General features: G+C 37.7%; 1 protein-coding gene across 3 annotated transcripts in view; it reads left to right on the forward strand.

Moving 5' to 3' along the window:
- The window catches only part of Manba (mannosidase beta), a 143,449-nt gene that overhangs the window by 11,816 nt on the left and 107,897 nt on the right, over window positions 1–23,736 (forward strand). For all 3 annotated transcript variants that reach the window (XR_007110524.1, XR_007110523.1, XM_047566735.1), the window contains exons 2-7: window positions 4,826–4,920; window positions 6,220–6,325; window positions 7,678–7,848; window positions 13,146–13,269; window positions 19,769–19,944; window positions 20,800–20,910. Coding sequence is in view for 1 of the 3 variants with exons in the window: in XM_047566735.1 (XP_047422691.1) it covers window positions 4,826–4,920; window positions 6,220–6,325; window positions 7,678–7,848; window positions 13,146–13,269; window positions 19,769–19,944; window positions 20,800–20,910 (783 nt within the window). In the remaining 2 variants the exon portion in view is untranslated. The remainder of the gene's footprint in view (window positions 1–4,825; window positions 4,921–6,219; window positions 6,326–7,677; window positions 7,849–13,145; window positions 13,270–19,768; window positions 19,945–20,799; window positions 20,911–23,736) is intronic.

The following is a 23,736-nucleotide window of genomic DNA, read 5'->3' on the forward strand; positions in this document are numbered from 1 at the left end:
CACTGCCCCAAACATCCTGTGTTCCAACCATTCATCCCTCCTTCCCTTTCAACCCTTGGCAGCTACTGAGTCTTTTATGGTCTCTTGTAGTTTTGCCTTTTCTGTGTTAAATCACAAAATATGACAGCAAATTTAAAGATCCAGTGGGCTTTTATTCACACTTCATGAACCAGAACCACCTCCATTCTCTAAAACAGAATGAGACTTCCCACTCATTGACTGAACAGTAGTGGTTTTAAGATGGCAACAAGCAAACAGAAAATAGAAAAAATGGGTTTGTTAACATCAAGTTACTCTGGGCTCCTTTTCTTGAAAGGGTTAAAGCAGCGAGTTCTTTATTACACTGAATTTGGTGTAGAAAAACCTGTTCAGTTTGGGGATCTCCCTGCTTCCTTAAAGTTCGTTTAGCACAAGTGATGCCATTTTGGTCTGATCTAGTCTGTTAGGGCCTAGTACAAGAGTTCAGTCCCAGACAGATATTTGTTGAAAAATGTCACGTATGTGGAATCGTACAGTATGATGATTTCTCAGATGGGTTCTCTCAAGTCAGAGAAACATTTTAACCTGTAAATTGTTTGTATATTAAAAAAATATATACCTAGAAAGATTGCCTTCTTGAACTGGACAGGCAACTTCCACCAAAGACCTGGGAGACAGGACAGGGACTTGAGGTCTGCCAGCCAGATGGCCAGCCAGCCCTGGTTTAGGTGTGAGGTGTTGTGACTGAGTTGTTCTCACCCTTTCCTTCTCATATGATATTTTTAACTGTATTGGACTAAGTTCACAATGTAGAGTTATAAATAGGGCCTGGTAGAAACACATGGCCAAATTAACAATGAAGTACTTCTTCAAACCTGTGTCTTTAAATATTTGTTCCCTGTTTGTTCACTGGAGGAGCTGAGTCCTGTGTGTGGGCTGAGGAGGAAAAGAGGCAAGTTAGCTGGGCCAGGCACAAACCCTTTAACAGTACAAAACCTTACCATTAACCAGAACTTACAAATCAGTTTGACAATCAAGTGTGGTGGTACAGGCCTGTAATCCCAGTGACTTGGGAGGCTGAGGTAGGAGGATCGCAAGTCAAAGCCAGCCTCAGCAATTTAGTGAGGTCCTAAGCAACTAAGCAAGGCCCTGTCTCAAAATAAAATAAAAACTAAAAAGGGCTGGGGATGTGGCTTAGTATTTGAGTGCCCCTGGGTTCAGTCCCTGCTACCAAAAAAAAAAAAAAAAAAAAAAAAAAAAAAAAAAAATCAGTTTGATAATTATCTGTTGTTATTAAATTTCATCATTTATTCCCTCTCTCCTGGTAGTTTATCGAAACATTTCATCCAGTTAGGAACAGTTTGTGACTGACTCCTACTGTCTTGATCTTGATCTTGATACACACCCAATGATGTTCTAGTGCCTCTGATAGATTAGTCTCCTGGACAGCTGTCCAGCTGGCCACTGCCAGCCTAACTGGGTCATTTAGCTCTTACCTTTGTGGAAACTAGACAAAGTTGGTTTTTCTTTCTCCATCTGGAGTTGCATTCCCTAAGTAAAAAACCCCTGTCCCTGTCCTTGGTGGAGGGGGAAGTCCCTCTGTGCCCAGGTTTCTTCTCTGTAGCCAGGTGATGTTCACAGATGAACAGAAAAGCTTCACTTACTACTTTCTGTTCTACCTCTGTCTGGGAGCCCTCTTATGAAAGGTCAAAGGTAGAAAATGGGTAGGGAAAAAAGATATGGAGATAATGAAAAGGAGGACTTGGGACCAGACACTGAAATGGAACAAGATCTTTGAACACTTTGGTCAGTGTTGGGCAGGGGTTGGCCAGTGTTTTCAGTAAAGTGCTAGATACTACACATTTTTGATTTTGGGGGCCATATGTTTTCTGTCATGTCTACTCAGCTCTGCCACTGCAGCATGAAACAGTCATATATCATTTCTAAAGGAATGGGAGTTTACTGACCTTTGGGCAGTAGAGAAGTGTGCCCCCTGGAGGCCAACTGGAGTAGTGGCAGCAACAAGCCAAGTGAGAACTAAAGGGCCATGAAAGATTGCTAGCTAGCATCAAAACTCTTTCAGGGCTGGGGTTGTGACTCAGTGGAAGAGCACTTGCCTAGCACGTGTGAGGCACTGGGTTCGATCCTCAGCACCACATATAAATAAATAAAATAAAGGTCCATTGACAACTAAAAAATATTAAAAAAAAAACCCAAAACAAAGCAAAAAAAAACCCTATCTTTCAGTCTCTACCAATACTTCAGTGGTTCTATCAGGTTTTAACAAGTGCTACCAATCTTGACTCCACATGTTCTTTGATAATGAAATCATATTATTTATATCTCAGAACGTTTTCATTTTCAGATGTTTTGTTGGAATTTTTTTCCTCCACATTTTTTTTTATTTATTAAACTTCTCATATATATGTATATATATTTTCTTGTAAACAAATGGGGTACATGTTGTTTCTCTGTACATGGAGTAAAGGCATACCATTTGTGTAATCATAAATTTACATAGGGTAATGTTGTTTGATTCATTCTGTTATTTTTCCCCTTCCCCCCACCCCTCCCACCCCTCTTTTCCCTCTATACAGTCCTTCCTTCCTCCATTCTTGCTCCCTCCCACCCCCCATTATGTGTTATCATCCGCTTATCAGTGAGATCATTCGTCCTTTGGTTTTTTGAGATTGGCTTATCTCACTTAGCATGATATTCTCCAATTTCATCCATTTGCCTGCAAATGCCATAATTTTAGCATTCTTTATGGCTGAGTAGTATTCCATTGTATATATATAACACAGTTTCTTTATCCATTCATCAAATGAAGGGCATCTAGGTTGGTTCCACAATCTGGCTATTATGAATTGAGCAGCTATGAACATTGATGTGGCTGTATCTCTGTAGTATGCTGATTTTAAGTCTTTTGGGTATAGGCTGAGGAGTGGGATAGCTGGGTCAAATGGTAGTTCCATTTCAAGTTTTCTAAGGAATCTCCACACTGCTTTCCAGAGTGGCTGCACTAATATACAGCCCCACCAGCAATGTATGAGTGTACCTTTTTCCCCACATCCTTGCCAACACCTATTGTTGCTTGTGTTCTTGATAATCGCCATTCTAATTGGGGTGAGATGGAATCTTAGGGTAGTTTTGATTTGCATTTCTCTTATTACTAAAGATGTTGAACATTTTTTTCATATATCTGTTGATTGCTTGTACATCTTCTTCTGTGAAGTGTCTGTTCATTTCCTTAGCCCGTTTGTTGATTGGATTATTTGTATTCTTGGTGTAGTGTTTTTTGAGTTCTTTATATATTCTGGAAATTAGTGCTCTATCTGAAGTATGAGTGGCAAAGATTTTCTCCCACTCTGTAGGCTCTCTCTTCATGTTGCTCATAATTTCCTTTGCTGAGAGAAAGCTATTTAGTTTGAATCTACCCCAGTTGTTGATTCTTGCTTTTATTTCTTGTGCTATGGGAGTCCTGTTCAGGAAGTCTGATCCTAAGCCGACATGTTGAAGATTTGAACCTACTTTTTCTTCTCTAAGAAGCAGGGTCTCTGGTCTGATTCCGAGGTCCTTGATCCATTTTGAGTTTAGTTTTGTGCAGGGTGAGAGATATGGATTTAATTTCATTCTGCTGCATATGGATTTCCAGTTTTACCAGCACCATTTGTTGAATAGGCTATCTTTTCTCCATTGCATATTTTTGGCCCCTTTGTCTAGTATGAGAAAATTGTATTTATTTGGGTTTGTGTCCATGTCCTCTATTCTGTCCCGTTGATCTACCTGTCTATTTTGGTACCAATACCATGCCGTTTTTGTTACTATTGCTTTGCAGTAGAGTTGAAGATCTGGTATTGCGATACCCCCTGCTTTGCTCTTCCTGCTAAGGATTGCTTTATCTATTCTGGGTTTCTTATTCTTCCAGATGAATTTCATGATTGCTTGCTCTATTTCTATAAGGTACATCATTGGGATTTTAATTGGAATTGCATTGAATCTGTATAGCACTTTTGGTAGTATGGGCATTTTGACAATATTAGTTCTGCCTATCCAAGAACATGGGAGATCTTTCCATCTTCTAAGGTTTTCTTGAATTTCTTTCTTTAATGTTCTGTAGTTCTCATTGTAGAGGTCTTTCACCTCTTTTGTGAGATTGATTCCCAAGTGTTTTATTTTTTTCGATGCTATTGTGAATGGGGTAGTTTTCCTAACTTCTCTTTCTGAAGATTCATCACTTATGTATAAAAATGCATTGGATTTATGAACATTGATCTTGTAACCTGCTACTTTACTGAATTCACTTATGAGTTCTAAAAGTTTTCTGGTGGAATGTCCGGTTTCCTCTAAATATTTAATCATGTCGTCTGCGAACAGGGATAGTTTGAGTTCTTCTTTTCCTATTTGTATCCCTTTAATTTCTTTGGTTTGTCTAATTGCTCTGGCTAGAGTTTCAAGGATGATGTTGAATAGAAGTGGTGAAAGAGGGCATCCCTGCCTTGTTCCAGTTTTTAGGGGGAATGCTTTCAGTTTTTCACCATTTAGAATGATATTGGCCATGGGCTTAGCATAGATGGCCTTTACAATGTTAAGGAATGTTCCCACTATCCCTATTTTTTCTAGTTTTCTGAGCATGAAGGGATGCTGTATTTTATTGAATACTTTTTCTGCATCTATTGAAATAATTCCTCCACATTTTTTAGTGTTAATAATCTGACCTCTTTGTTCTCTTAGACCAAGAGCTCATTAATTTTTAGGTAATCAATAACTGTTGTTAGTAATTTGTATTATTTATTTATTTTTGCATATTTAGGTGTCTATCATAATTTTTACCTTTTATCAACAGGATCCTTACTATGGATTTAATGACCTTAATTATAGATGGATTTCCTTGGATAACTGGACTTATAGCAAGGAATTTAAAATTCCCTTTGATATCAGGTAAATACATAATAGTTATTTGTACATACACTATAGTTATTATTTTGTGAGCTTTTCTTCTTTTACCTTTGCGTAGGTTTCATATCAGAGAGTTAAGTCAGATTAAAGCCTTGCACTGCAAGAGTGAACATGTGATTAATGTTTTGTGTGTGAGGATGGTGCCACTGATCATGAAATTGCATCTTATGGAATCATTTTTCCAGTGATTATAATGAAGTCACCTAGACCTACTCAGTTCTCCTATGTAAATTCCCTCCTCCCAACCCTCCCCCCAGTAACCAATAAAGTGTGTACATTTATAGCATTGTTAAGTAGAATCATAGATACATTATTTGTTCTGTGTGGTGCTAACCAGCCACTGAGACCACGACTTGACCTTATGCCATGTCATGAGGGCATGAAAAGAAGTAATATTCTGTTATTATAAGCATATATTTCTACATAAAGAAGAATATAATTTAAGTATGTATATCACCATTAATATTAAATAAATTTAAAAAATTTTCTGTTCCCTTAATATGAATTTTTTTGGTAATTATTTACTAGTCTCTTAAAAAACAAATTCAGAACATTGTGCTCAGTATCATGGAGTTACTGTGCTCCAGGCTTTTATTTTCAGATGATACCTCCCTAGCAGTCCTATTTCACTTTGAGCTCTACATACCCCCAATTCAACCAATTGATAGTCTCTTTTAAAACTGAATTTATGTCCTAATGGCCTCTTCTTTTCCCTTAATGAAGCACTATTTTCCAGTCTTCAATGCCTACGGTGTTTCTGGCTCTACTACATAGTAGGATAGATTGCAAGTTTTTGTTTCCTGTGTATTTGGCTAGAATGCCAGCCAGCTTTCAGATTCCTTAAGTTCAGAGCCTGTTCCCATGAGGCTTAGCAGAGTGCTGGGCACATAGCATCTACTTAGAGATTCAAGTTAGTAGTTACTGTGCTCTCTTAGATTGTGTCAGTAAACGTAATAATTTGTGATAATGCTTTGTGTCTATTATTTAACTTGATTCTCATAAGAACTTTGTGAAGTAACTGAAAGAAAAATTGATGCACTTGGAAATTGTAAGGTGTGTTCTAGATTTTGTGGTGATTGATTGATATATTATATGGAAAGATGAGCTGGATCACTTAGAAAATAGCAACATATATTAAACAAATATTCCTGAAACTTCGGTTGAAAATGACTGTTTAAGAATATACGTTTTCTGTAAAATATTTCTTTAGTTCTTAACTAATTACAAAAAGACTTTTGCAAATCAATTTTTATGCATCTTGTTTTCAAAATCTTTTTCTAGCAAATGGCAAATAATAAATTTGATATTTGAGGGAGTTGATACAGTTTCAGAAATCCTGTTGAATAACGTTACTATTGGGAAAACAGACAACATGTTCAACAAATACGTAAGTAATCAGGTTTAAAAAAAATTCATGCTAAGTGAGATAAGCCAATCTCAAAAAACTAAAGGTCGAATGATCTCGCTGATAAGCGGATGAGGACATATAATGGGGGGTGGGAGGGGCTAGCATTAGGTTTAGGGTTAGGTTTAGAGTTAGGCTAAGGACAGTGGCAAGAATGAAGGAAAGAAGGACTGTGTAGAGGGAAAAGAGGGGTGGGAGGGGTGGGGGGAAGGGAAAAATAAAATAGACATCATTACCCTATGTAAATGTAAAAAAAAAAAAAGTCATAATGACATAGAATTTTAGGAAAGGCATTCCTCTAAGATTAATGTCATTATCCAGCCGTTGATATGTTTCATGTTATTTTATTCCCTCTATTGTTGGCATGGCATATTAGAAAAGAAAACAAAAAAGGAATCTTGGTATACTGAGATTGGGAATGTCATTATCTTGTCAACTTTATACAACATGAAATCTGTTGAGAAACCTAATGGAGTTTATCATCAACCTGTCCTAAGCACCATATGATGTAAATTTTCAAATAATAAAATACCTGCAGAAACTAAAAAAAAAAAAAAAAAAAAAAAAAAAAAAAAAAAAAAAAATTCATGTGTATTTGTGTTGTTTTGTGAATAGAGAATGGTAAGTGCATAATTGGCCATGAGACAAGTGTAAGCTCTTTGCAACATGGGGTAAGTTACATTTGTAGAATCATGGAACACTACAGATCATGGGGATTCAATAAACAAATTATACGAGATGATTGGCAAGTTCTTGGCATCTAGGATGTGTGGAATGATGCTATTCTGATCTCATTTGTTAGGTGATCCAGAGTTTCATGGGAGATGACAACTGAGAAATTATTTTGAATAGAAAATGTTTTCTTTCTGGAATAGACTAAGAGACTGTATCCTGATCTCCTTTCCCTTTCAAGGATAGACGCTTCAAAACAAAAATAACTATGACTTAGAAATACATGCTATGCATTCCAGAGAGTCGGGTTGTCATGATGTGTCTAGGAATCCTTGGCAGTTCAAGGCCACGTGCAAATAGCTAGAGCAGACATTCCCATACTAAAGATACTTTCTGTTCTGTCTGTTTCCCTGGACCATCATCTGTCAGTAAAAATAGAAGAAGAAACCTAGAAATCTGTGTTTGGGTGGGAGAATATGCTTAGTTATAACTAAAAGTGTGCAACTAAGTTCTGCTATTTTGTAGAGCTGCTTTCCATTGAGCAGGCTAACTCTAGATTTGAATATTTGATACATTTTTCATATATTCTACCTTTATCTAAAATTTTACACACACGACTACTTCCACATCGTGGGGCTGACTGTTCTTCCCCTTTAATTCAGATCTTCGATATTACCAATGTGGTTAGAGTCATGAACTCCATTGAGCTGCGTTTCCAGTCAGCAGTGCTGTACGCTGCAAAGCAGAGCAAAGCTTACACCAGCCGCGAGGTGCCCCCCAACTGCCCTCCACTTGTGCAGAAGGGTGAATGCCATGTCAACTTTATTCGAAAGGTAATGATCTCTTACAGTGATGGGTTTTTAGCTTTGAGGGTGGGGGTGTGCCCACTTATGAAATGCTTGCTTGAAGACTCCAGTGGCGTTTCAAAAGTTCAAAGTCTCTTTCCTGACCTGTTGGTGGGTCTTGAAAATTTGAAATAAGGAAAGGAGTATCTGGATTTTCCTGGGGAATCTTTATCTTCCCAGATTTTCTTCTGAACATTTCAGAACTTAGGGAACACCAGAAAAAGAAAATGATGAAACTGATAAGTAACTTTACAAATTATTTTTTTATTTTTAAAAATTTTTAAAAAATATTTGTTGTTGTTGATGATGAACTATTATTTTATTTATTTATATGTGGTGCTGAGAATTGAACCCAGTGCCTCACACATGCTAGGCAAGTGCTCTACCACTGAGCTACAACCCCAGCCCATAAATTATTTTTTTAATTTTAGGTTTATCAAACTTTTAACCAAATATGAAACTTTATTAGTAATTCTTGGGACTGGCAACCTTCAGCAAATATTTTATATATATATATATATATATTTATATATGTTATATGTACACATATATGTATATATAGTATATATGCTGACATGTTCTCATATTTTACTACTAGTTTCTCATAAAATCTAAAGCAAGATAATAAAAGCCACCAAGGTGATTGTTTTTGTTTGAGTCTTTCAGTCTAGAGGACTTGAATTTATACTAGTGCGTGATTGCATTAGATTCTGTGTGACACTGGGCTTTTACGAGGAAAATCTTAATTCTCCTTCACCAATTGTTGGACCACTTTCTCCACATCAAGACAAATCCCATCTCATCTTTGCTTCCTCCTCTGCTCAGTTTAGATGGTGGCCTCTGTATTTTCCATTGTTCAAGCAATGGAAAAGTCGGAGGTATTAAATTCCTACCAGTGTTTGACACCATTCTCTTTGTTGCCAGCCTGCATTCTGGCTATTTCTTCTAAGTCTCTTCTCTTAAAAGTTACATTATTCAAGCCAGGCACACTGGTGCATGCCTGTAATCTCAGCAGCTTGGGAGGCTGAGGCAGGAGGATTGAGAGTTCAAAGCCAGGCTCAGCAAAACCAAGACACTAAGCAACTCAGTGAGACTGTCTCTAAATAAAATTCAAAATAGGGCTGGGGATGTGGTCCGGTGAGGGCCCCTGAGTTCAATCCCTAGTACAAAAAAAAAAAAAAAGTTATAATATTCAAATCTCATTCTGTTACAGATACTTCTCTAATTTCATACCTTCTGTAGGCTATCTTATTTACTTTCATTTAATACCCAATTGACTTAAAACATAAAAATTAAACACAGCAATAACAACAACTAGCTAATGAACTTGCCAGTAACTCCCAATATTGTATCTTCAGCTCCATGTCTCTTCAATTGCAGACCTTACACTCAAGTTCTGTTTGTCACTGTCATTTGCCTGATTCGCAGGGACTTTAAAACTCAGTATATCCAACACAGCACTTGTGATCTAAATCCTTTTTCCTGTGTTTCCTGTTTTACTGAATGATACTACCTGCAACAGTTACTGAAGCCAGAAATTCAAGAGTTTTCTTGGTACCCCTTCTCTCTTTATTTCCTCCTCCAACTCATTACTAAATCTTTTTGATGATGTGAATATTACTTTTTTCAATAGCTCTTCAAATCTAGGCATGCTCCATTTCTATTACTAGGTCTTGAATTCAGTCATTTCTCACATGAAATACTGCCCTGGTCACTTAACTGATATCCCTACAGTCTCACTTGCCTTCTTCTGATTGGTTGTTCACAGAGCATTTAGAATGGCTTTTTCAGAAAAAAATGATCACAACACTCCTCTTCTTAAAACTTGTCCACAGATCCCCTTGTCTTTAGGCCAAAGTTCGTACTTCTCAGCTCTGTGACCTGAACCTACTTCTCTAGTCTTTTCCCCATCAATTCCCATTGCTGTCTCTTTGTCTCCTGGAACATATCATGTTGACTTCCACGTCTGCACAAGGTGTTCCTTCTCAAAGGAATGCTTCTACTTTCCTTTCTCCTAATCACCAGAGATAAAAGGCACTCACCTTTCAGGTCTCCAAATAAAAGTTAATTTGTTATCCAAGGAAACTTGTCTTGATCCCTGTTAGCCCACGAACCTCCTGGCCAGCCATTGGTCCATTGTTATTAGCCTGTGAAATTCCACTACTTAAGAATAGCTCCCTCTCCATTCTTTCTCTCTCCTCCTGGCTTTCATTCTCTCTCTCCTTCTCACTCTTGCATGCAATCTCTCTCTCTCTCTCTCTCTCTCTCTCTCTCTCTCTCTCTCTCTCTTTCCTCCTCTCTCTCTCTCTCTCACACCCTGCAGGAAGACACTCTGCCTGTCCGCTTAATAAAATCTCTTGCACGAGTTCCCACGTCCCGAGTGGTTTCTGGGTGCTTTCAATCCCCCACTCTGCAACTTCTGGCTGTATATTTCCTATTTCCTTTTAAAAACTCATTATGCTTGTTGTTGTTAACTTGATGCCTGCATTTTTTACTTTTCTGTGGGCATTTTAAGCAGAAGGCTGTGTTCATGTTATACATTTATGTATCCCAGTGAAAACTCCCATTGGAAAAAGGTAAGTGAATAAGGGTGACTTGAAGCTCTCAATGGGGAAAATAAGACTATAAGACTATTAGTCTGATAAGATGTTGACTATTTGGCTCACCTCCTCCTCCCTATTGCCGGTGACAAAATTATACACATAGACTTACAAACTCTCAAATATATATCCCCAAGTTGGTTTTCATTTCAAATTTGAAAATCTGATACATAAGTTGTGAATTTAGATAGATGCAGATATGTTTTAGTTCTTTGTTTTTATCTGTGATGGACACAGACTTACCTTTGTCTTAAATACAGAGGTAAGGACATAATCCTTAAACAAGAAGTTTGGCCAAACCCTTAGGCTCTGTTCTGCAAACGCCTTCAGTTAGAAAGTTCTTAGTGTTTCCTCAGCTGCTTGTTCCTTTTCAAAAGCTCTCACCTTTTAATTAACTGTTTTTAAGATAATTTTTTTCTTTTATGAAGCAGAAATTAGGGTTTGGGATATAACTCAGTGCAAGACCCAGCATGTGCAAGATCCTGGGTTCCATCCCCAGCACCACAAAAACAAACAAACAAACAAACATATAGTAAAAAAGATTATTTAAAAAAGTAGAAATTACAAAAATTCTCCTTGAAAAGGTTTTATTACGAGAACCATTTTTTACTTTTCTATAGGAACCTTTATAACTTTGTAATATGGAAATTGAGTGTCATAATGGGAGAGATAGATAGCCAAGCTGATAAGATCAAATGAGATATTTGTCTTGGCCTCTGTGTCCACATCTAAAATTTGGACTGATCAATTTAGGGCTCTGTGTTCAGAAACAATGACTTCTGAATTTACACTTAAGGAGATAGGGTTTGATGTGTCTAACTAGAGTTTCTTTTAAACTGTTCATTATGTTTTTATCTTTTTTTTTCTTTTTGGTCCGGGTGATTTAACCCAGGGGTGCTTAATCACTGAGCCACATCCTCAACCCTTTTTTGTGTTTTATGTAGAGACAGGGTCTCGCTGAGTTGCTGAGGCTGGCTTTGAATTTGAGATTCTCCTGTCTCAGCCTCCTGAGCTACTGGGATTACAGGCATGAGCCACTGTGCCCAGCCTTGTTTTTATCTTTCAATATCATTACTTATTCTTTATAGTTATTATACTTAATAAAGTGGTTATGTCCAGAGATCTTTTGAAGGCATTTATAAAAGGTAACTGTGGTGTTGCCTCAGTGTAGATCCTTTGAAGAATACGTGTACAACTCTTTTTTTTTAAAATATTTTTTTAGATGTTGATAGACCTTTATTTTATTCATTTATTTATATGTGGTGCTGAGAATCAAACCCAGTGCCTCACACATGCTAGGCAAGTGTGCTCCACCACTGAGCCCCACAACCCCAACCCCAAATGTATAACTCTTATTAGGTGGATTTTATGTTCTTAGAAAAATTTCTGCTAAATAAATTTAGCAGTTAAAATTATGTTACATAGGTTGGTATATTGGTTATTGTAACAGTTATCTATTCTGGTGCAACAAATTACACCAAAAATTTTCATCTTAAAACATTCGTTATCACAGTTTATGTCTACTAGGAACCTGACCCTGATGGCAGGTTGCCTCTGACTTAAAGTCTCTCCTGAGATTGTAGTCAAGCTGCCACCCAGCTAGGCTGCAGGCATCTCAAGCCTTGATGAGGGTGAGGCTCATCATGGTTATTGGCAGGTCTCAGATTGAATTCCCAGCACTCACATGGGTCTCTCCACAGAGCTGTTTCCTGATATCGCCACTGACTTTTTTCCTTGACCAAAAGAGCTCAGCACAGAAGGCTCACTTTTTATAACCTAATTGTGAATATGATATCACCTTTGCTATATTCATTTAAAAAATTGTTAGGACTGGGGAGATGGCTCAGTCAGTAGTGTGCTTGCCTTGCAAGCCCAAGGCCCTGGGTTCCATCCCTAGCACCACGAAAAAAAAAAAAAAGGTTTTTGGTGGTAGATGGACACAATACCTTTATTTTATTTATTTATTTTTATGCAGTACTGAGGATCAAACCCAGTGCCTCACACATGCTAAGCAAGCACTCTACTACTGAGTCACAACCCCAGCCCTGCTATAGTCTCTTGGTTAGAATTGTTTTTTGAGAGGGAAGGGATTATACAAGGGTACGGACATCAGAAGAGGAAAATTGTGGGCTGCTCCAGAGAAATTGTGTGTCCACTTACACATGTGCGTGCACACACACACACACACACACATATTGTTATGGACTGAACTGTGCTCTCCACGTTTACATGTTGAATTCCTAACCCCCAGTACCTCAGAATATAACTATTTGGAGATAAAATTTTTAAAGAGGCGATTAAGTTAAAATGAAGTGGCTAGCGTGGCCCCTAATCTAATATGACTTGTGTTGTAAGAAGAAGAAATTTGGACAACAGAGAGAGTCATCAGGGACGCTTAAGCATAGAAAAAGACTATGTGAGGATACATCGAGAAAGTGGTTAGGGGAGAGAGACCTCATAAGAAACTAAACCTGACACCTTGATCTTGGGCTTTTGGCCTTCACAACTGTGAGAAGATGAATTTCATTTGATAAAACCAACTAGTCTGTGGTATTTTGTTATGGCAGCTTTAGCAAATTGATATGCATATACTTTTATAATATTTTAAAGGAAAATGTTTTTTCATAATGTTTAGATTTTATAGTAACCAGAATGTATCTTCTTTTTTTCCCCTTTAAATCACAGGAACAGTGTTCCTTTAGTTGGGACTGGGGGCCTTCCTTTCCTACCCAGGGAATCTGGAAAGATGTTAGAATTGAAGCCTATAATATTTGTCATCTGAATGACTTCACATTTGTCCCAATGTATGGTAAGTTAAGAATTGTAATTTCTTGTTTTTGTGTCTTCTCCTCCATGTTATAAATATTGAGTTTGTAATTTGAATATATACTTTTCAGACTTAATTTTTAAAAAACACTGGGCACAGTCAATTTATAAACGTAAGAAGTAGCTACAAACTGACTTGTCAGAAAAATTGACAATATCAAGCAGGCAGGTAGGTACATACCTTTTAGCATATTTTGCAAAAAAAGGAAGAAAAAAATGAAGAGCATCTCCAATGCCTCCTGAGCTATGTCTTCTTTGTTGGAAGGATTGGGTGTGCTAGCTTGTACGCCTTTTTGCTGTCCCTAAGGTCACTTTCAGTGTCATATTCTTGGTTTGCTGCAGTCACTAGACCAATTTTTTGTCACCGTATATTATCTCTGTAACTCAGAGAGCACCTCTGAGTCCCCAACATATGTTTGTTAAGAGTTGAAAATGAACTGGAAGGCAGAGAAGACACAAACAACATTTTGCACAGTGAAGAAGACTTCTTTTAGTTGGAGGAACTATTCACTTTCAAGGATTATTGAAATAAAACCCAGATATCTCACAGAAGTAGTGAATCAGTTAAAATCTGATCAAATATTTGTTTAGTTCTTTGCTGAGCACTGTGTTTGGCATAGAAAAGAAATCGAGTACATCCAATCATTTCTCAGTGCACTTTGGTTGGAGTGGGGAGGGGGTGATGTAAAGAATTTCCAATCCAGCTGGGTGTGGTGGTACTTGCCTGTAATCCCAGTATCCCAGTAGCTAGGCAGGCTAAGGTAGGAGGATAGAAAGTTCAAAACCAACCTCAGTAACAGTAAGGCACTAAGCAACTCAGTGAGACCCTGTCTCTAAATAAAATACAAAATAGGACTGGGGATGTGGCTCAGTGGTTGAGTGCCCCTGAGTTCAATCCTTGGTATGGGGAAAAAAAAAAAAAAGAATTACAAATCCAAGCAATGTTGTGTATTGGCCTTCCAGGATGAGAGCCCAGGAGTTTAGAAAAATCAAACATAAGTGAAGATTCAAGAAGTTAGGGAAATCAAAGGTGACATTGGACACAAATGTTATCTTTTTTTTTTTTCTTGGTACTGGGGATTGAACTCAGGGCACTCAGCCACTGAGCCACATCCCCAACCTATTTTTTATATTTGATTTAGAGACAGGGTCTCACTGAGTTGCTTAGCACTTCGCTTTTGCTAAGGCTATGTTTGAACTTGTGATCCTCCTGCCTCAGCCTCCTAAGACACTGGATTACAGGTGCGTGCCATCAGGCCTGGCACAAGTGTGATCTTAAATGATACCAGAGGATGCTCAGTTCAATTACATGGAGGTCTTAACTAAGTGAGACCAGTAAGAAAGAATATGATGTATGAGTTCAAGAATTCTGTTACCTTTCTGCTCCCTGGTGATACTAAGTGACTGTCAATTAAAATCTGTGTTTTCTAAAGGCAGAAGACAAAAGCAAAAGAGAGATGATTGGTAATTGAAGAGATTATTTGGTGCTCCTGGTATTTCTAAATATTACAAAAACTTTAAAAGATCTAATTTAAAGTTCACATATAAATGTATCTGAGTATATAGTTCTCTAGCTTAGTGCTTCTTTTTTTATTTTAGTCCTGAGGATTGAACCCAGGGTCACTCAGCCATTGAGCCACATTCCCATCCCTTTTTAATATTTTATTTTGAGACAGAATCTTGCTAAGTTTTTTAGGGCCTTGCTAAATTGCTGAGGCTGGCCTTGAACTTTCCATTCTCCTGCCTCAGCCTCCCAAGTCACTGGGATTATAAGTGTATGCCACTATGCCTGGCTAACTTAGTGCTTCTTAAACTAGTCTTCTGAAAAGTCATTCAACCTAGGGATTTTTGCTATTAAAATCGAATAATTGTTCATTCTTTCTCATTCTCCATTCCTACCCTTGAATTTTCTCGGGTAATTTCAGACAACTCAATATGAAAGGCTAACTTCATCTATGAGGCACTTTCTGTTTCCTTGCTGTTGAGACTAGAAAGATCAACATTTTGCTTTTTAAAATGTTCATTTGTTTGTGTAATTTAAAATTTATGAGTTTACGCCTGAAGACCAAATGACCAACTATAGTTCTTCAACTTAATTCTATATAGTGTAACCCAAAGAGGGATGTTTGACTTTTAAAATTTGATTTGAATTTCTTTGTGCATTAATTTACTTTATTTTTGAATGTATACATATGCATATATATACATATATATACATTTCTCTGTAATCTCAATCCTTATAATAGTGGTATCTAAACTTTTATACTTTTCAGTATCTTGTGGCCATTTGTTTGATTTTCCCCTAATGTCAGCTTCCTAAATGATTTTCACACATTCTTCTTTCTTTGTTTTTTGGCATGCTGGGAATTGAATACAGGGCGTTACACATGCTAGGTTAATGCTCTACCACTGACCTATACCTCCCAGACCCAATGTTTACATATTCTTAATGTTTAAGATGCTAAATAATAATAATTTATATTTGAAAATATTGCTGAGGTCAAAGTAAAGCAGGAACCTGCTGTTTCTAAGATTACTGAAATTTATCAGGGTTTTAAGATAACAATGCATTGGTATAACTTTCTTCAAAACCTGATTAACAGATTTATTTAAGTGATTCATCCTTAGCCCTGAAATACTCTCATCAGGTTTAAATAGCAGTAACTGTTACAGGAAAACCCTATTTTTGCTATTTTAAAAAGTGAAAGATTCACCCTGGTATTAAAAAGAGCCCTCAGATGCTTTGCCCAGGTGTGGAGACGCAGCAAGCCTCTATTGATCTTTTTCCATGGGAGTTAGGGTGGGGGTTGTGGGGAAACTGACTCCATGTGCTGAGGGAGGGGAAGGGGAAGTTTGGGCTGAACTTGGGTACTGAGGTATGTGGGGATGTAGGGGAGACTATAACAGGGGAGGTGGATGCCTTGCTTCCAAAGATTAGTACATTTATGAGCAAATAATCTGTGCTAAAATGTAGGCCTTGGGGGAGTGTGTGTGCGTGTGCGTGTGTGTGTGTGTGTGTGTGTGTGTGTGTGTGTGTGTAAGAGATGCAGATATTCATTGTCCATGCTGTGTGTTGTTCCATTTGGGTCATACATTTCTTAGGGAGCAATGATTGCCTAATTTTGTGAACTTTCTATACTGTTATATAGACAAAAATCAAAATATATAATCTGTTTTGAAACATTGTGCCATTTAATCTTTTGTACAGTTAGAAAAACATGGAGATGTTTTTCAACCTGTGAATTTCCTTGCTTTTGTAGTTCTATCTGAGTGGGGGTGACTGTGAATTTCTGACCCATGCTCGGGACACTTCCATCACTTCCTTCCCCTGGCCTATCCAGTGTACAGCTGCCTCAGCCCAAAGCACCAATTCCTTCATTGTAGATGAACTAGCCTTTGAGTTGTAGGAGTGAGTTCCAGATCTTGGCTGGACTCTGCCCTGCCCAATAGAGGCCTATGTTCAAGGACATTGCTACCCTTTGCTTGTAGCATAACACAGAAAATATAATATTAAAATATAGCAAAGATTTGTCAGTCTTGCTTATTGCCTTACTTGGTAAGCATTCATTCATTTTTTTCATGCATTCCTTTGAAGTCACTTTTTTATTCATCTCTGAATTACTTTTCTCCTAAAACAACACTCTTTTCCCTTGATATAGATGTATTGATAGTCAGGTTGCTTGAATAATCTTTCCTCATTTATTAGTTGCCGCCTTGCTCCAGGTACATTTTCTTCCTTGGAACATACTGTTCCATTCCTTGTTTTGAGGGGGATTTTGCTTTGGGTCTTTTTGCCTTGATTTCATTTTCAGGGATTTTGTCCTGCTAAGCAGGCAAGGAGATCTTGCTGTTTGGTGAAGGGGGATAAAACAGCTGTTGTAGCTAGCTGTGCGCCTGCCTTTCTGGCCAATTCAACTGTTAGCTCTTTGAAAAGCAGCTGCTTCTGTTTGCCCTCTAATACTAGAATGAGTTCAGGAAAATAGCTTATGTTTGAATTTACACATTCTGTAACTTGGTCAGTTTGGTGTGGTGTCATTACTATTTCTTTAAATGCACAGGACTACCTTTTCCCTGTAGCTTTTTGTTTCCTATTAAAGATGCAGGAGGAAGGAGTGGGCAAAGGGGGAGCCGCAGGAGCCCAGCAGGGCGAAGCTAATCAAGGCAGCTGTCTTTGAATAGCTTTTTCCTCCAATGAGATGAAGCATCTTTTTCATCTTACATAAGCAGACGTTTGCAGATTTTTCCCATGCCGACCTGAACATTCCCTGCCTCTGAATTTCCATTTCCCTGCTAGTCCTTAACCCCCCAGATGCCATCTGGTGTTCTTAACTGTGACCTTTGGATGTATTTTTGTTTCTCTAAGTATATTTTCAGAGTTAGAGACAGCATTTTTGCCTTTTTGGATTAGGGTGTAATATATAGTGCCTGTCAAGGTTTACAGATAGTAATTATTCAAGGAATCTTTCACTTGTTTGACAGAAATGCTCACATAACTGTTTTTGCGCCCTTGTCAGTAGTTTAGGTTACAAGGATGGTATTTTGAGGAGTGGAGGAGCTGAGGCACCACTTAATTATATGGTTAGTGGAGGGTCAGACACATTCTCTGTGTTCCTAGACTCCAGTCTTCCTCACTTTTTTAAAATAAGGACTCTCATTAAGAGGGTAATGTTTTATTGTTATAATTCCCCCAAATGCTTTGTTTCACTTGGAATGTATTTATTTGCTATTTGGACTTGGATTCTGAAGGGCAGGTTCCCTTTGCTTTCATTTTTCCTTATCATTCATACACAGATTTCTGTCAGTGTATACCTGCTAGCATCATTCTTTTTGGAAGGTGCTCCCATTAGGGGTTTGTGGAAGGCAGAGTGAGCACTGCACTCAGGAAGCCTGGGTCCCCATCCTCTCCTTTAGCTTAGGAGACTTTGAGTTAGGACTGCACTCAGGGCCTCCAAAACCTCATCTGTAAAGTGACTAGGACAGGATTCTTCCACCTCTGCCTTTCCGTGGATCTTTCTATTTGTTTATAAACTAGATGTACCAGTACAACTTAGTGAGAGTTTAAATGCGGAAGATTCCAGTTTTCCTTGAAGCTAGACATCATACAACTAGATGAAGACATTGACATTTGTGGATTTATTAAAATCAATTAAAGCAATGCTTAAGATGTAGTTTGACACTATGTCTTCCTGGTGCTTATTGACATACTCGTAGTAAGGTACCTCAATGTCATCTTTTTGTTTTTCTAATTTCTATGTCTCATATGTATTTTTTCTTCTAGATGATGGAATAAAGCAGTTTTTCTCCCCTTTCCTTCCTTTTTCCAGTCATATCTTTACAAAGAAGAAGACAGGATAGGAACAAAATAGCTAGTATTCTTTGAAGGATTTAAAAGTCTAATATATTGGACACAAACCAGAGATGTCTTACTGATCTGTGAATGAACAACACACATTAATCTGGGCTGTGAACCTGCCTAGCCTTTCTACAAATTCCCATCAGTTGGGCACATGGTGCTCTACCTTCCTCCCTCCATTCCCCATCCCTACCCTCCCTACCTTCCTCCTTCCCTTCCTTACAAGAACCTCAATGAATTGGCTCTTGGAAAAACTTAAAATGAGTCAGTGGCTAGATCCACATTCCCTGCCATCCTCTGGGTTGACTTCCTGATTGAGGTCATATGAACAAACTATAAACCGTATCTATTCAAGGGCCCAGGATATCGGCAAGGGCATCTCTGAGCCTTCAGGCCAGCAGGGCCTCAAGTTGTAGAGAGGGCAGGCCAGCCTTGCCTGACCTCCTGCTTTGGTAAGGAGTTCCTGTCTTATTTGGACCCGGAGTGTCAGGATGAGGAGAGAATAATGCCAAGCTTGGTGTAATTAGGAAAGATGAGCTCTACAGGGGATTCTGAATGATGTGACAATCCTTCTTCCCAACCCCCACCCCCAGTACTTTGGAAATTATCTTGCACCGTCTCCTCTTGAAATTTTCTTGCATCCATTTAGGAGAGCTGGGAATAGTAGATATTCTTTAGAAAATGGTAACTTGTGGACGCTAGGAGACATATGATAGGAAACTGTATTCTAGACTTGGGTCCTAATTTATAAGATAGATCTCCACTTAACTAGAAATAGGATCATACATTTTGAAATTAGCAAGTAAAAAGAAGTAACCTCGTAATATGAGAAAAATTACTGGTTATTTAAAACTGTTCTTTGTGAACCTAAATTGCTTAACTTTTCATGTGCTACTGGAAGAGTGGAAGTCTATATAAAATATACAAAATTTTGGTTATTGTTCAGAATGAAGAATTAAGCTCTATAGATCAAAATAACATTTCTACTGAATATTTAAAAATGATAGTATTGCAGAACACTTATTGGTGTAAGAAGCTGCTTTGGTCTTATCTTCAGTGAATCCTGAGGGTGAAGGGATGATGCTTAGCATATTGTATATGGTTTTTTCTTTTTCTCTTTATACTTTAGTCAGAAGAACCCAGGTGTGGAATCTTGAAATACAGGCATTTTTTGATGTCATCAGCCCAACTCCAGTTGGTGGTCAAGTGATCATAGCCATCCCTGAATTAAAAATACAGCAGACAAATAGCATTACACTTCAACCTGGGGCAAGGATTGTTGAGCTGTCTGTGAAAATTAATAAGGTGAATGATGGTGTTTCCTGAGCAGCTGTGGATGAAAGTGAAAGCTGTTCACAAGAAATGGTTAAAAAGAAGGGTCTAAATATGAAAAAAAAAATCTACTTCCTTCATTTATTTTTTTCATTGTATCCTCTATTTTTAAACTTTCATATATTTTGTGAGAGTATAAGGAATGATTGTTTTTGAATTTTAAAATTAAGAAAATGGAGAATATATGATGACTTTGGCAATCTTTCCTCTCAAGACAGTTGTATTTGGATTTTTCCTGTAGTATTTGCAGAATCTTAAATACAAAATACTTTCTACACGTTATATTTCAGTGCAGTGAGTATTTTTGTTATGTGTTAATTATTTTGAATACTGGTGCTTACTCTGTATGTAGATTCTAATTCTAAACTCATGATTTTTCATTGGAAGGAGCAGGATGGATTTTACCTCCCCCCTTTTTCTGTTCCTCTGATTGATAATTATGAACTGAAAAGGATGGAGCAAAATCACATTCAGTAACTATTTAGATAAAGTAAGAACTCCACATAATTTCCCGGTTCTGGTTTTGAAAGAACAGTCAACTTCAAAGTCCAAGTCTAAGTGTTATGGATGTAGGATAAGTGTCAGCTTGAGAGTTAGAGATAGGAAGGGTTGTTTTTCTGAACATACATGTTTTTCTGTTCTTTCCCTTCCCTTTTGGTGTTTTAATCTGTGCTGACCTTCTAGCACATTGGTTTTTAAAATACTACCAGTGGGTTGGTCTGATTTAGCATGATATAGGTAGGGAGACTTAAATTGCATAGAACCTAGAGTTTCTGTGCTTGACTATATGAGAAACTGATATAATGCTCTTATCTTATTTCTTAAAAGAATATTCCTGTGAAAACTTGGTGGCCTCATGGACATGGAAACCAGACTGGGTATAACATGAAAATTCTTTTTAAACTGGATAAAAATTTAACTATTGAAAGATCAGCTAAGGTAAGTAAATACTTTAAAATGTTTTGTGATAGGCAGAACGCTTGCCTATCATGTGGGAGGCACTGGGTTTGATCCACATAAAAATGAACAAATGAAGGCATTCTGTCCATCTACAACTACAAAAATATTTTTAAAAATTATATTTTTTGTTAAAATAGCAGTATAGATCTTTGGAGGAAAAGAAGAAACCAGCAAAACTTACAACTCTTCCAGAGTAGTAGCATTCAAAAGCTTCTGTGTATATGTATTTAAATTTATATTTTGAATGGATCAGACTTTACATATTATTTTGGCAATAGTAATCTCTTTTGGCACTTTTATATCCCACCTTCCCCCATGGTGCTGAGGATTGAAGTCAGATCTTCACATGTGCTAGGCAAGTGATTACTACTGAGCTATACCCCAGTTCCTCTCCTGCTGTGCTTTTAAATTCTGCTTCATTTTCAAGTAATACATATGTATAATTTTAAAGCTCAAGTATTACTAGAGGATTCATATAAAAATGGGACTTCTTACCTAACTCTTCCTATTCCTATTTCCTAATCCCTAGAGCCAAAAATTTTAATTTCTATTTGTTTCTTTTGATATTTGACTTCATTTTCCCAAATAACATGCTACTTCTGGAGTTTTCTCATTTTTCAGACTTGCCCAGTTCAGGATACAATGCTAAGAATTGGAATGAACTTCACTTTATTATTTTTTAAGTCTAGGACACTTCAAAGTGCCTTTTCCTTATATGTAAGACTTACAGAATAAAAATGAGGTAACTTGGATCTGGCTTATAACAGTCACAGTGTATAGCACATGGTAACAGTATTAATCCTGCTCATAGATTTCACCTTTCCTGCAACATCAACCTTTGGTATTTACAGTTGTCCGGGGTTGCCCTCTGGTGTCACCTCTCATGTTTGCTATGACTTCTGTGGGCCAGATTCCATCCACAATTTGGAATATGTCCTTCAGAAGCTCATTTTCTATTTTTATTCTATTGAGTTATACTGTAATTTTCTGAAACAGTGTGAAGTGTGTGTTTTTGTGTGTGCATGCCTACAGAGAATAACTGAGAAGAATGTCCTTGACCATTCATTCTTATTCTAACCCTTTTGGCTGAGGACATGTGTTCTCTCACACGATGATTTATTGTGTGTCATCTTCATGAAAATGTTAAAAATATTGAGTCATTCTAATTTGCTACAGAGAAAGAAGGACTTTTGCCTTCTTGAATTTGTGGTAAACAATTCTATTTCATTCAAACTAATATGGTTGCATAATTGTTCATTATATGTGAAGATGTCAACCTTTGAATTGCACAGCAACAGGAGTGAAGAGGGTACCACACCCCACATTCATACATGTGTGTGAAATGCACACTTTTACTGTGTCTGCTGTACAGTTTGTTATTTCTGAGGCTCATTCATTGAGTCAATACTTAGGGTACCTACTGTGTTTATGCTACTATGCTAAGTATTGGTGATAGAACTGGGAGTAAGACATTTTTCTTTGAGACTCTGATAAAGCTGGTTATAATAAAGGATGAGGAGTACTTTAGAGAACTAGAGTACTGTGGAAGCACAGAGCAGAGCATTCTGGGAAGATTCCTAGAGGCCACAGTATCTGGATCCTGAGAGATAAGCAGAATTTGTAATGCAGCAGAGAGCAGAGAGACTCAAAGGAGTATTGTGTGTTTGTAGAAGTGAAAGAAATTCCAGTGCTACTGTGTTTAAGCTTGAAGTTTAAGGACAAGAGATGATGTCATTAAGGCAGGCTAGGGCAAGACCATGCATAGCCTAGTAAACTATGTAATGGAACTAGTGCTTCCCCAGGGCAGTGGGGATTCTTGGAAGGAGTTGAGTAATGATCATATTTGTGTTTCACAAAGATTGTGTCACTTAGATTGGAAGACTAGCAAGAGCAAGAGGCCAGTTAGAAGACTTTACTGGTAAATCAGGTACAAGATAATGATTGCTTGCTCTACAGAATCAATAAGAATCAAATTGGAAGAGGATTTAGGAGGTAACTTCATTAAGTATGATGATGTGGGGTGGGAGAAAAGGAGTTCAGACTGGCTCTTCAGTTGCTGGCTTGGTCTTCTTATTGGATGAAGGATAGTTATGTTCTTTAAGTTAAATTACTCAGAAAGAAAAGCAGGTTTGGGTGATGGGACAGGGTGGAGATCCCCAAGGAATAATAATTGATAGGTGTTTCATTATGCAGGTCTGGAGCTTAAGAATTAGTACTGAATTAGCAATATAGATGTATAAATTCATGGAATATAGGGACCTGCTTTAAAATTTTTTCTTTGTTATTAGGACCTAGGACTTGCTAGGCAAGCACTCTACCACTGAGCTAGACTTCCCCAACCCCCCAACAGGACATAGATAATTATACCCTTTGGTAGGGGATGAACTACCTAAGAGACTGTACAGAAAGGACAGACTCCCAGGGGATAATAATCAGTAAGGAAGGGAAGGAGGGAAAGCTCATAGTAGATTCTAAGAAGGAATGGTCAAAGAGGTAGAGAGAAAACCCATTTGAGTAGGGAGTTACAGAAACCAGAGGGAGAGAATATTTTAAGAAGCAGGAAATGTTAATGAGTATCAAATGCTGTAAGAGAGTTCAAGTTAGAAAAGATTGAGAAAGATCCTTTAGGTTTGGCAGCAAGAAGATCACCAGTTACCTTGACCAGAATGGAAATCAAATTGCAGTGGATCTAAGAAATGACTGAGTTGAGGACCATGGGGACAGTGATTATAGGCTATTGTTTTAAGAGGTATGACTGGGAATCACACCCGATCCATATTGTAATGGTAGCCAGTTGGGGTTCAG

The sequence above is a fragment of the Sciurus carolinensis genome, chromosome 10 (assembly GCF_902686445.1).
Source record: "Sciurus carolinensis chromosome 10, mSciCar1.2, whole genome shotgun sequence".
NCBI lineage: Eukaryota > Metazoa > Chordata > Mammalia > Rodentia > Sciuridae > Sciurus > Sciurus carolinensis.